General features: G+C 35.6%; 1 protein-coding gene and 1 pseudogene across 2 annotated transcripts; both read left to right on the top strand.

Annotated features, from left to right (window-relative positions):
- Positions 1-5242: 5242 nt before the first annotated feature.
- Positions 5243-8436, top strand: LOC110696886 (annotated as a pseudogene).
- A 1871-nt stretch (positions 8437-10307) lies between these two features.
- On the top strand, positions 10308-13636 carry LOC110696885 (cytochrome P450 83B1-like). Of its 2 annotated transcripts, XM_021874218.1 has the most exons (3): positions 10308-11031; positions 11131-11183; positions 13079-13636. In XM_021874218.1, the coding sequence occupies exons 1-3, from the start codon at positions 10466-10468 to the stop codon at positions 13126-13128; spliced, it is 669 nt and encodes a 222-aa protein (XP_021729910.1). In that variant the 5' UTR covers positions 10308-10465; the 3' UTR covers positions 13129-13636. The 2 variants fall into 2 exon arrangements, with proteins under 2 accessions (XP_021729910.1, XP_021729909.1); XM_021874217.1 differs by lacking the exon at positions 11131-11183 and having other exon boundaries at positions 10314-11031.
- Positions 13637-14587: the final 951 nt, after the last annotated feature.

Genomic DNA, 14587 nt, shown 5'->3' with positions numbered 1-14587 from the left:
TGGATAAGTTGAAGCCCCATTGAACCCGGATACCGGGTAGGGTACCGGCGTAAGGTGCTTGGGCTTCAGCTTAATTTGATTGTAGGCCTTTCGGAACAGAATGTTTGCTCCACTGCCACCGTCAACAAGGACCTTACTGACGTCGTGGTTGGCCACCGTGGCGATGATCACCAACGGATCCTCGTGAGGGAACGTAATCCCCCGGCAGTCGGCGGCTGTGAACGTCATGTTCGGCACCGGCGACTGGGGAGATTGAATGTCAGCGTTGTTCACCTGGTGAGTCAAAGCTCTAAGGTGGCGCTTGTGCTCCCTCCGAGAGTATATTCCTCCCGAGATAACATTGATCGGAGGGAATTTCCCCTCCGGCTTTTTACTGTTTTTCCGGGGGAAGTCGAGGTCCTGCCGAGGGTCCTTTGCTGACCTCTCGGACTCTTTTTTCTCGCGGTGATCCGCGATGTATTTTTTCAAGTATCCCTTCCGGACCATGTCCTCTATCTGGTCCTTCAGTTGGATACACTCCTCAGTGTTGTGTCCCGAAGACTCGTGGAACTCGCACCACTGATTTTTATTTTTTCGCTGATACCACTCTGGGAGTGGTCTCGGCTTTCGGTAACTCTGCTCCTCCTTCGTCACGCTGTAAATTTTGGCGCGTGGAAGAGAGAGCGGAGTGTAGGACTCGTATCTGCCTGTGTATGAGGCATATCTTTCCTTCTTTGGGTCGTTGGCCAAAGATTGCTCCGGGGCCTTTGACTTTCCCTTTGCCTTATGGCCTTGGCCTTCAGACAAGGGTATTTGTCTCTGTTTCTCTCCCCCGAATTGAGGTTGGGTTTTCGCTTTGTTCCATTCTTCGGCTCGGATGAACTTATCCGAAGCATTAAGAGCTTCCTCCAAGGTCTGCGGGGTATGCATGACCATGAAGTCTAGGAACTTTCCGGGCTGAAGGCCATTCTGCATTGCGAAAACGGCTAGCCCCTGGTCCAGCTGGGAGACGCTTGATGACTCGTTACTGAAACGGGTCAGGTAGTCTCGGAGGCTTTCGGTTTCCCCCTGTTGCAGACTCATGAGCTCTGCGGTAGTCTTCTCTCGGCGGTTTTGCCGTGGAAAACTTGCTCCTGAATTTTGGAGGATAGATCATCCCACCCTGTTATGGAGCCTTGCCTTACTCCTTGGAGATCCACGCTTGCGCGACCCCCTTGAGAGTGGTTGGGAAATATTTGCACCAAGTCGCCTCGGATCTGGGGCAAAGATGCATATGAGTCTCATACGAGGCCACGTGATCCTTCGGATCCGTGGTCCCGTCATATGTGATGTGCGACGGTATTTTAACCGTGGGTACGCGCTCTTCCAGTATCCATTGCTCGAATGGTGAACTGGCGGGTAGCATAACGGCCTTGCCCTTGTTCCTGGCCGAAGGGACCGCCGCTCCGCCCTCTTAGAGAGGTAGGAGTGGTTTTCGTCCCTGGCTGGGAAGTCTGGGCCTCGGCTGCAGGGAACGAGAGGCGACTGTGCACGCTCGGTTCCTTGCCGCCGAGTCGGTCAAGGACACTTCTGCGAACAGTCTCAGGTTCTCGGTGAGTAGATTCTGGCCGAGAAGCTGAGCTGCTGCTCTTATGCGCTTCTAGTCTTGAGGATGAGGATCCTTTTAAAAATTGAGGGTTCTTTTTCCTCTGTTTTTCATTTTTTCAGGAATCCTCCTCCCACTCTTCCAGTTCCCGGAAGGAAGGAAGCTTCCCACCATCACGGTCTAACTTCCTCCGCTGATGCCAGGTATGCGGAGGAGTTCGATCACGAGGTGGTGGCATATTTTGTGCCCTCATCGCCTCCATGAGTACTGCCAGCGCTCTTGCCACCTCTTCCGAGCTGGGCCCCGTCAAAGGGGTCCTCGGCCGAGTGTGGGAATGAGGGCGGCAGCCGATGGTTGGCTTTGGACACTGAATGTGTCCTATGATCGGACTCACCCCTGCTAGACCGAGAGTGACTCGGCCTATAATGAGAGTCATGAATTACGGGAGATAGGGAATCCTCCTTGTATGATCCTCCCCCCGAGCCGGCACCCTTGGGAGAGCTCCGGTCCGGCGAGGGTGATGGTGTAGGGGTTTAGGGCTTTTCGCCCGCTCCTTGACGGAGGCTTTTTGCTCTTGCGGTTCTTAGCCATTGCTGCTAAGATAATTGCAAGATGATGTGGTCTGGGATTGGAATTTGGCTTAAAGATTTTTGAAAGTCTTCCCCACAGACGGCGCCAAATTGTTTCGGGTGAAAACAATGGACCTTGCCGAAGGTCCGCTGAAACGGAGAAGACTGGATTCGGTCCAAGTTATGTTGGGCCGAAGGTTTCCTGCATAGTAAACACACGTAAACTAGCCTCGGGGTGTTGCCGAGGAAGGCCCCTCCGATGCTAAAGTCAGTACAATGTGTAAGAAGAGGACACTATGCAAGAGAGTTTGTTGCTTGAGGCTTTAATGGAATATATCAGAATATATCAATGAATTTATGAACGAACATATGAATGAACATATCAATGAACTTATGAATATTGATGGCTTTTTATACCTCATCATACATGGAGAGGTTGGGCCTTAGCCCAATTGGCTTGCTTTGTGGGCTGACCTTTGACTTTAGCACAATTGGAGAGTTGAACCTTGACCTTGGGCTTTTAATTGGATCATTTAATATCTAGGCCCAATTGGACTAAATTGGACCCAAACAAAATAATCTAATTTCTAATAAAATCAAACTATTTTTTGTATTATTTTATTTTAAATCAATTGTGGTGATATCGGCTAGAGGAATGAATATGTAATATTTTTTTGTATTTTTTTTGTTTTTTGAATTCAATTGTGGTGATCTCGGCTAGGAATATGTATCTCAATTCATAAAAAAACCCTATGTGATGTGTCACTCAGGAACCAGATTTAAACCGGTAACACGAGGATTTTTCAGTCCTCTGATCTAGCAGTTGAGCTATTCTCGATATATCGTCCATTCATCTTTTTGGCGCACTATTTTTCTAGTTTCATTTTACTCGATAACTCGGTTTTACAAAGTTTTATATGCATACCACAATTCTTTGGTTTTTGCAAATTTTTTCGATAATTCAGTTGATTTAAATTTTAGTATGAATAATATGAATTGTGAATTACAAGCTGCTCAAAAATATTTATTTGTATGTCTATTATATACTAAGATTAATACTATTATAACGTAACTAATTTGATTAGTAGTAAAAATAAAATAGTATCTCTCCCCTCTCCTCTATTCTCTCTAAAAAAACCCTAGCCCCCATTCTTGATTTTTTGAAGGGGCTTCTATCGGTTTTTATCGATAGAAAGCCCCAACCTTTTTTTCTTTACAACTTTTTTTGGTTTATAATAATGATTTCTTCCTCGAAAGAAAGGGTTTTCGATCTTCCTCGAAAGACAAGGTTTTTTTCGATCTCCTTCGAAAGACAAGGTTTTTCTCCTCTTTTTTGAGGGGGAATTTCTTTAGCTTAAAATCCGATATAATAGATCTGATGGATTGCCGTGGAATTGTTTCGTTGGTGAAAATTATGCGGGGTCGCAAAGGTTTTCAATTTTTTCGAATGCGGTCAGAATAAATCCGATGGAAATCATCCTCTCTACAAGAAATCGTTAGATTGTCTCTCCAACAAGACTGTATTTTCCAGCGATATAAGTGGGAAATGTTTTACATTGCAAGATCCGCTTGATGATCGTAGTTTTTATGAAGGAAATTTTTTATTTGATTCAAATTATGTATTTGTTAAATTCGATTATCGTTGTAGATGTCGTATGACTTTTTTATTAATGGATTAATTGTATTATTCAAAAAAAAAATAAAAAAATTAATACTATTATTAGTTAAAACTTAAAACAAATAAAGCTCCATCTTATGGAAATGTTGCTACCTAATCTATAAAAACTTAAACCATTAATGCCAAGGTCATCCCTTCTTGAATTTGTTTGTCTTTTTTTTTTTATTTTTTTTTTAAATGATTTTATTGTTAATTCAATTTAACTATTGAATGATTTTCATTACATTCTCTATAACTTAATAAGTATAATCAATATATTTTATTATTATCCAGGTGTCATCTAACATCCCTTCTTTACTATTTTTTTAAATATGGTTTTATAGTTGATTCAATTTTTTTATAAAGGTAAGAAAATAATTATCAATAAGCAATTTAATTTAGGTAAAGAATGTTGTTTCTTTCATTTTTATTTTATTTTATTTTTTATAATTTGTTAATGAATATCTAATTGTATTGTGATGTTCAACTTTCCTCACTTAACTCTTTTTTTTTTTCTCATAAGGAATTATATAATTATTGAATATTCAGTAATTTAACTTGATTTTACTTTAAATAATTTGCGTATCACACGGGCTAATAACACTGTCTTAATTTAACTATACCCTCTCACATATTCTCTTTTACGGTCCTCATCTTAATTTTACTATGTTGTATAATAAATTATTCACCCCACTCAACAATATTATATTACTCTCCTAAAACTCCGCACATCACCAAGTGATGCATTAAAAAAAAAAAAAAAACTAAGGGGGTATTTATCAATTCTACGGAGTAATAATAAAATAAAACATATAAAGAGAAAGAAGTAAGAGACGTGTTCTTAAAATAAAAAAAAAAAAAAAAAAAAAAGTAAGAGACGTGTTCTTCAAAAAAAAAAGTAAAAAGACGTGTATGTATATCTTTTTTTTAAAAAAAAAAAAAAAAGAAAAACAATAAAAGACATGTGGTGTAGCCTATAAGCCTATATATAATTATGTGGTACAATAATACATACTCCATACATTACACAAGAGCAGACGAGCAGTAGTATCATGTTTTACTAGCCGTTTCAGAGTATGATAAACGTTTTACTAGCCGTTTCAGAGTATGATAAACAATTCATTAATTTTTATTTCAATTTTATGTATGTTGAAGTGTCTTAATTAATTATTATGAAATACAGAGAGTAGTTAAGCCATTAATTTATTATCATCTCTCCAAATATTAAATTTTTATTATTATTATTATTACTGGTCGTCCTTAGTGTCTTCCATGGGTTGCTTTAAAAATTTGACAATCTTTAAGATATGGACATTTAGTAGAATAATTATATGATCATCAGCTAATTATTTATTCTCCTTGACAAGTAACACATCATCCTTTGTAGTTCGAAAATAAAAACTGATCCGAATCATTCACGTATCATGTCAACATGTTAGCTCCATTACCAAAAACAGAAAAAAAGAGAGGCAACATATTATATAAAAGTCAACGTATTACTTTCTATCTATAGTACTTGCATGATTTCATGATTATAAATGCCAAGAACCATAAACAAAAATTTGTGAAACCATAAAACATGATACTACTACTCCTCTTCCTAGCAACCTCTTCTCTTATTTTCTTTTTTCTAAAACACAAAAAAAGGGAACCATTTCACCCTCCGCCCGGACCTAAAGGGCTCCCTGTTATTGGAAACTTACACCAATTTGACCCTTCAAAACCTCACATCTACTTTGCTAAGCTAGCCAAGATCTATGGTCCGATCTTGTCTTTAAGATTTGGAACCGCAACACACATTGGTGGTTCAATCTGCCAAGACGGCGAAAGAGGTCCTACAAACACAAGATCTAAACTTTTGTTATAGACCACCAACATTAGGAACTCGAAAATTAAGTTATAATGGGTTGGACATAACGTTTGCTCATAGCCTTGATTACTTTAGAGAAATTAAAAAGATTTGTGTTGTTCATCTCTTTAGCCTGAAAAAAGTGGAGTCTTTTGCTTCGGTTCGACACGAAGAAATTATGAGGATGATTAATAAGATATCTACCAAGTGTTCTGCTTCAGAAGTCGTTAACTTGAGCGAGTTGTTAATGACCTTTTCAAGCTCCAATATATGCAAAATTGCTTTTGGCAAGAGGTACTTCTCATGACCTTATGATTTGGAAATAATTGTCATAAAATATTACATTATAACTATTATTATATATGTCTACTACTAATAATGTATTTGATGATGTATAGCATGACTTCTATAAGTTTGTCTCATTATTATAAAATATTAGCAAGCTAAACGCCAGTTTGATAGATGGTAATAAATGTTGATAAGCTTAGGCATTGCTACTTAGCTAGCTAGCTTGCGTAGATGTGGTAGTAAGAGCGCGTTGATGCATGGAATTTTGCTAAGAAAGAAAATACATGATTACTGACTGAGTATTTTAAAACTGGTACGGAAATATCAATTTTTTAGGGATCACCTTAAAGCGGCTTATAATCTGCTCTCTTAATTACTTTATCCCATATTAGATTACAAACATTTAACTTTCATGATTTTTCATACTCCCTCCATCCTTTAATTAGATGTCTACTTCTCTTTATTATGTGAGTAATAAATGCTAGAAATAGACATCTAATAAAGGGACGGAGGGAGTACTAATATTTTATCAATAATTTTTTTAATTTTGGATGAATAGAATAATACTCCTTATTCCATAATTAATATATTTTTCATTTTCATTTTAGGCGATCATATTTATGTACACTAATCTACACATGTTCCATAAATTCCCCAATACCATTAAATATACGGAGTAGGAAATTCATTAAATGATTATGCAAAAAATTGTTTATTAATTTTATCAGATCATTTTGTTGACATTTTTCTAGAAATTGTGCCTACATTAAATACTCCATATAAAAGACATGAGAATATGATTTTTTGCTTCTTTAATTCAAGAAGAATACGACAATGTTTGTTTTATCTCCTTTCAACATTGAATTGTGTACTTTCTAATAAATATACAAACACAAACAAGTCTAATAAATATACAAACACAAACAAGTCTAATAAATGTACTTTCTAATCTTTGCAAAAATCATGTAATATCCCAAATCAATTAATTCCCATGAAATTTCACTTGGGTTTTTTATTTACAGATCGAGGCTTTTAAATGACAAGAAGTAAAAAAATAAAATAAAATAAACAACATAACAAGTCTTTAACATTTTTAATGATGTTTTACAGGTATAGTGATGATGAAGGTTACAATTGTCACAAGCTTCTAAGTGACGCTCAGACTATGTTAACCGCCTTCTTCTTTGCTGATTACTTCCCTTCCATAGCCTGGCTCGATAAGCTAACCGGACAATCCTCTAGGCTCGAGAAGGCATTCAAAGACTTAGATGCATTTTTCGAAAGAAATCATAAACGATCATCTAGATCCAAATAGAGTTAAACCTGAGCAAGAGGATATCATTGATGTTCTACTTCAGATCAAAAAAGAGAAAACCTTTACGTATGATCTATCTATGGACAACATCAAAGCTGTACTTATGGTAACAAGTTGCTTATTACCTTACTTTACTAAGTAATGTTCATATATAAATTTTGTGGTACTAAATTTTATATTTCACAGGATATGTTTGTAGCGGGAACAGATACAAGTGCAGCCATGGTAGTTTGGGCGATGACAGAACTAATTAAGAACCCAACCGCGATGAAGAAAGTACAAAAAGAAATTCGAGACTCACCAGCACGACATAAGGGTTATGTATCAGTGGAAGATCTACCAGAACTCGAATATCTCAAAGCCGTTGTCAAAGAAACATTTAGGATCCAACCTGCAGCTCCGTTACTAGTACTCCGAGAGTCTCTCCAAAAATGCACCATAGAAGGGTACGATATTATACCTAAAACCCTAGTGTTTGTAAACGTATGGGCCATTGGAAGAGATCCCGAATACTGGAAGGACCCAGAAATATTTATGCCGGAGAGGTTTTTAGGAAGTTCAATTGATTACAAAGGGAATGATTTCATGCTCATTCCATTTGGTGCTGGTAGAAGAATGTGTCCTGGAATACTTCTTGGTGTTGCAAACTTTGAGCTTGCACTAGCCAATTTGTTATACTCTTTTGACTGGGGGTTGCCTGATGATATGAAAAGTGAAGATATTGACACTGATACACTGCCTGGTATTACTATGCATAAGAAAAATCCACTTTGCCTTGTGGCAAAAAACATATTCATAGTTGCACCCCAAAAAATAATATGAAGCTTGGTAATTTCAATTTATGATGGGTTTTTTGAGTGTTGAAAGAATTGGATGATTATATGTATAATAAATGACCTTACGTCCTTACTAATCAATAAAATTTATTATGTTGGATTTGGTTCCGACTTCCGAGTGATACAATTATAAATGTAGATGAGAAGATTTTTAAGAAATAAAAATTAATCTTTAATTACTATTGTAAACTAGCTTAATAGTAAACTAATACTATAAAGAGAGTGAAATATAAGATATGTGGCCTTTGGCCTCTCATATCGCACATGTGATGTACTAATGTTATTGGTTTTTGCTCGGTCGTCGGTCGTTATTGTTGAACAAAATTTCAATTACACTCTCTATAAGCTGAAATAATTCAATAAAATACAGCTAAACAATGATTATTACACTATATATATTTACTTTTATATAATTATTATGTGGGATTAGGAGTGTCAATTCGGGTAAATAGTTCGGGTTTGGGTTGAGTTTATCAGTTTCGAATTATAACGGATCGGTTTATAATGGATTGAAATGATTAGCGGTTCAGTTTGGGTTGGTTTTGAAAATCATCGTCAGTTCAATTTGATTTTTTTTTTTTCGTGTCGGGTCCTAATCGAGTCAGATTGAAGTTGGTTCGCGGTCATAATCAATTTGGGTTAAATCGGATTGGTTTAAAAACAAGTTTAAAATGGATTTCGATTCAAAACAATTCAGGTTCTAATCGGGTCGGGTTGTAATCGGTAAGGATCATAATCAGTTTGGGTTAAATCGGGTCGGTTTGAAAATGAGTTTCGGTTCAAATAGATCGATCGGATGAAATCGGGGGTTCGGTCATTATCGGTTCAGGTCATAGTCGGTTTGTATTGAACTTGGTCAGTTTGAAAATGGGTTTACCCAATTTGAAGCGAATTTCAGTCCAAATCATATTGGGTTAAAATCGAGTCAGATCATTATCGAGTCGAGTTAGTCAGATGGGTAGGAACGGGTCATGTTATAATCAAGTTAAGTCATAAATAAGTTGGGTTTATCGAGTAGTGGGTTGAAAAGGATTAGATCATAAACATATTGGGCTACGGGTTGTAAACGACTCAGTCATAACGGGTTACCAATCGTAAACAGTTTGGTCTCAATGGGTTACGGGTCGTAAACAGTTCGGTCTCAACGGGTTACGGGTTGGAAATGGTTTAGTCATAACGGGTTACGAGTTATAAATGATTCGGTCCCAACGAGTTACGGGTTGGACCGGTTCAGGTTTATCGGATTTGCCGGGTTTAAATGGTTTTCGGTTTTAAATGGGTCGGGTTACTATCGAGTTTAGATGTAATCGGTTCGGGTTGTTTTCAGTTTTGGGTTGTAACAGTTTTGCTTGATAACGGGTCGGGTTAGTAACGATTCGTACAAATTCGATTCACTTCAATTTCGGGTTAGAAAGAATTAGATCAGATCGATTTACAAAAACGGGTTTTAACGATTTAGTTCCATTTTAGATCGATTCAAAACAGTCGGATTTAAAGATTTGCATCATAAACTTACACCTCTATGTGCGACATACATCTCTATTATTAAAAAATATTAAACGGCTAATCATGTATGTTTATAAATTAAATTAACAAATAGAACCCATCTTTGTCCTCTTATGATTATTTTTAAATTTGTTGACTAAAAATCAAAGCGTTAAAAATCTAAATGTATATGAATAAATAACGATAACAATAATGAAAAGTCATATGCTACATGGTGCTATGTCATGGCATGCATAGGCGTTTTCAATTTGAGTGTCCGGATTGGTTTTGGTGAGGTCAGATAGAATCGGGTCAAATTTTAAAATTGAGTCATATTAAAATATTTTGTCCAGGCGAGCCAAAATCTGAATCAAATATTTTTTGGGTCGGATCGGGTCGGGTGTGGTGTTATGCCACCTATGATTGATTATGTCTAAAATACTCTATCTATCCCATAATACATGACACAGTCAAACATTGCACACATGCCATTGCACTAGTTTGACCTTTTATAAAATTAAATATTAATGAAAATTTATTTTAAAAATTATATTATGAAACTCTATATTAAAACCTATCTAAAAACATATTTTACGATAAAATATATTTTTATTATATCAGTACAAAATTATGGGCAAACCTAATGCAAATTAGTGAAAAAAAGTCTAACATCTCATATATTATGAGACGGAAGGAGTATTACCTCTAATATAATATATTATCTTTTTAAGTTATTTTAATTAATAAGTTTCCTTCAAAAAAAATAAAAATTAATAAGTTAAAACACAATGTTAGAAGAAGACTTTTCTTAATTTGGCGTACCTTTACTTTTCTGCTACTACAGAGTACTTTACATAATACATCCTAAGCCAAAACCAAGGTAATCATTTTATTCCAATAGCATGATACTACTCCTCATCTTCCTTGCAACAATCTCTCTTATCTTTCTTCTTCAAAAACGAAGGAAGAATGAATCATTTAATCCTCCTCCTGGACCTAAAGGGCTTCCTATTATCGGAAACTTACACCAGTTCGACCCTTCAAAACCTCACATCTACTTTGCTAAGCTAGCAAAGATTTACGGTCCTATCTTGACTACACGATTTGGAACTACACCAGCTGTGGTGGTTCAATCAGCCAAGACAGCGAAAGAGGTTCTTCATACACAGGATCTTAACTTTTGTTACCGCCCATCAATGATTGCAACACAAAGACTAAGTTATAAAGGGTTAGACTTAGCTTTTGCCCAAAGTTATGGATACTTCAGAGAAATAAAGAAAATATGTGTTGTACATCTTCTTAGTTCTAAAAGAGTGGAGTCTTTTACTCCGATTCGACAAGAGGAAGTCTTGAGGATGGTAAACAAGATTTCTACTCAAATTTCTTCTGGTTTAGAAACTGTTAACTTGAGCGAGTTGTTAATGAGTTTTGCAAGCTCCAATATTTGCAGAATTGCCTTTGGCAAGAGGTATGTATTACTGCTTGTAATATTTTTTTTTGAAAACCGGCTGAGCTTTGCATTAAAGTAAGTCTATTTCCGCAATTCAAGTCTTGTGATACTTTTCAGAAACGGATCAAAACATACGTGCTTCATAGAGTCAAACAAACTTGACCTAGCGAGTAAGTGGGCTACAGTATTTCCTCCATGTTTAACATGACTACAAATTGAGTACGGTTTGTAATTTAATTGTGACCTTTTGATTTAAATTTAATTACCTTTACCCCTATCTTTATTTAATTATCCATTTGATCTGTAACCAGGTTAAAATTTCTCTCTCCCTCTTTTTTTTTTTTTTTTTTTTTTTTTTTTTTCCCCTAAATTTCTTTCCTCACACCATAGCCAGTTATCCACCAATCCAACACCATAGCACCACCCCAAAAACCCACTTGCCCCGTGAACTACAACCCTTCCATGGCCACCCCTTACCACATCTTGCCACCACCACCACCCCTGTCGCCTGAGCCACTCCAACCACGAAAACCCCCTTCACAAAAACCCCTGCACCACCCCTTGCCGCCCCAAAAATTCCACCCAACTCAAAAAACCCCAATATCTAAGGTGAAACCCCATCCCCAAAAACATTTGATTTCACCTTTGATTGACATATCCCCTCAATTTCGCAACTTGAAACAATTTCTCTCCTCTGAAAACTAGGGTTTTCAGTTCATCATCGTCGTCTGGTTTTCAGATCATCATCGTCGTCAACATTGATGCTATTTGTCGTCGACTTTGAGTGGCCTGTTTGGCTGCTACTTGGTGTGAAGGCGCTGCTGCTATTGTTGGTGGGGTGGCTAGAGTTGGTGTTGTTGGTTGGGTTGTTGGCGGTGGGGTTTTTTTTGGAAGGTTGATCTGGCGGAAGGGGTTGTGCAGAAAAGAGGGTGGCCATTCAGCCCTTGGTGGCGCAGGGGTGGGATTAGGGTGGTTGGCCGGTCATTTAGGCTTTATAGGGGGCGGGGCTGGGGTTATGTTTCTTTCTTCTTTTTTTTTTTTATTTTTTTTTATTTTTCAATTTTTTAAAAAATGAAATAGACCTATGAAATTGCGCCACATTTGCATATAACTTATAAAAACTGGTTACTAATAAATAATGGATCTTAGATGAAGATAGGGGGTAAAAGTTGAATTTTTATGGGATTATCAAAAAGTTGTATTTTTTTAGGGAAGACTGGTGAAATGTTAAATGTTTAATTTCCATTATATTTTCTAAAACAAAAGAACACACTTCATAGAAGATACAACTAAAGATTATACTCCCTCCGCCCGGGACTATCTGCACCAAAGGATACTTTCACGGACTCTGAGGCAAAACTTTTCGGGGAGTTTTAATTGAGTTTTGGTGGGTTTAATTAAGGTTGAAAATGGAGGGAAAAGGAGTGGTTCCACTTAATTTTGTTTTGAGTGGATTTTAGTTAATGGGTAATCAGTGGTAGAGGGGTCCACTAACCAAAAAAGTGGGTAATAGTGGGTAATTAATAGTTAAATATTACTAAAAAAGAAAAGAAAAAAATTTGTTACAGATAATAGAGAGCATCCATTTTAAGTAAATGTTACAGATAATTACGGACGGAGAGAGTACTTGTAATAGATATACAAAAAAACATAAGTAATATTTAAAATAGTAGACTGTCTAGACTCTAGACTTATTTTAAGACATGCATTATAAACTAAATTTTAGACAAATAAAGTTTAGATCAGGGTAATTAAAGTGAATTAAATATATATATATATATATATATATATATATATATATATATATATATATATATATATATATATATATATATATATATATATATATATATATATATATATATATATACTTGGTTAGTTGCTTAGTTGCTCAAGTATTAAGCTTAGAAATGCTTTTATCTGATTCAATATCCCTAGGAGCTTAGATTAAAATTTGGCTACGCAAAATAATACGTGGAGCACACACAAAAAAATTGCAAAGCATGAACACAAAAAGGAAAAAGTTGAACTAAGTACCTTATTGTTTGATTCAAATGTATCACAGGTATGATGAAGATGAAGGGTCAAACAGGAGCAGATTTCACAACCTTCTGAACGATGCTCAGGCCATGTTCACGGCCTTCTTCTTTACGGATTATTTCCCTTCCATCGGGTGGCTCGATAAGCTAACAGGACAATCGTCGAGGCTTGAGAAGACGTTCACAGAGTTGGATGTGTTTTATGATGAAATCATTAACGACCATCTTGACCCAAATCGACCTGTATCTGAGACAGAGGACATCATAATAATTATTTATGCAGAGTTTTGAGCATTTTATGTGACAATAAGAAACGATATATCCTACTCCGAAAGCTTTGCCATAAAGCATATAACATAGCAGTACATATCCAAAATACTGATACAGTAATAAGTGAGTTGTTGGTGTAGAATTCAGAACTCCCAACTCCGAGCCAAAAATGTAGCTTTTCAAAAATAAACGTGAGCCAAAAATGTAGTTATACAAAAATAAAGACTTATACACAGAAAATGAACAAGGCCTGAATTTCATTTTCAGAAAATATTACTGTATCAAGTGCTTAGATGAGCTGTCTTATTTACTAAGTGAAATGGCTGATGTAGAGGCAACATTATAAGAGTATACTGTTGACTAATCAACTCCATGCTAGAAAAAAGAGGTCCCGGCCTCGAGTTTAAAGATAAGACTAACTTTGTACGAAAGACTTGATATCTAAATATGACTTGAGAGTTGATGACTCAATAATTCGTATTTCCTCCTCCACTTTTATACGGTTATATTTGTTTTTTTACATGGGTGTTAAAAAAAAGGCCTTGTGGTTATGACGTTATGTAAAATGAGAATATTTATTTTGAGAGTGTTTTGGCGTGTGTCAGCCTTCATTCGTCCGAGTTTATTTTTTATATTTTATAAATTTGAAATCTCAAATATAAATATCTTATCAATCTATTATTTTTACATCACAATATTTTACATCAATCTATTATAAGATTCATATATCATACTACATATATTTTAATTGATTACATAATAAAAAATAAAAAAATCTTAGTCAACACATATATGTAGAAACGTTTACAAAAAGTTAAATATCTTATTTATTATTATTATTATTATTATTATTATTATTATTATTATATTTTATTTTTTTCACATTTTTATATTTGGAATAAGCTAAATTTATTATTCAAAACATAATTTGGTAAATTTTTTTAACATAAAAATCAATTAACAATCTGAGGCATCATTAGGACACAAAACTAGTACTCCATCCGTCCCAATATATAGTTCCTGTTTGTGTTTTTTTCACGATATTTAAGAAATGGGAGGAGAAAGTGGATGAAGTACATTAAAAGTGGAAAAAAAAAATAGACAAAAGTTAGATAAAAGTACAAGACAAGTGGATATTTTAATTTTAAGGGGAAAAAAGTGAAAGTACAATTATAGACAAAAGTTAGAGAGAGAAATGGAAAAAAGTACAAGACAAAATGGATAATTTAAGGATAAATTAGGAATTTCAATGAATAAAGTTAAAA

Source organism: Chenopodium quinoa, unplaced genomic scaffold (assembly GCF_001683475.1).
Source record: "Chenopodium quinoa cultivar QQ74 unplaced genomic scaffold, ASM168347v1, whole genome shotgun sequence".
NCBI lineage: Eukaryota > Viridiplantae > Streptophyta > Magnoliopsida > Caryophyllales > Amaranthaceae > Chenopodium > Chenopodium quinoa.
Note: the sequence above shows the minus strand (reverse complement) of the source record. Positions and strands in the feature narration are given on the sequence as shown.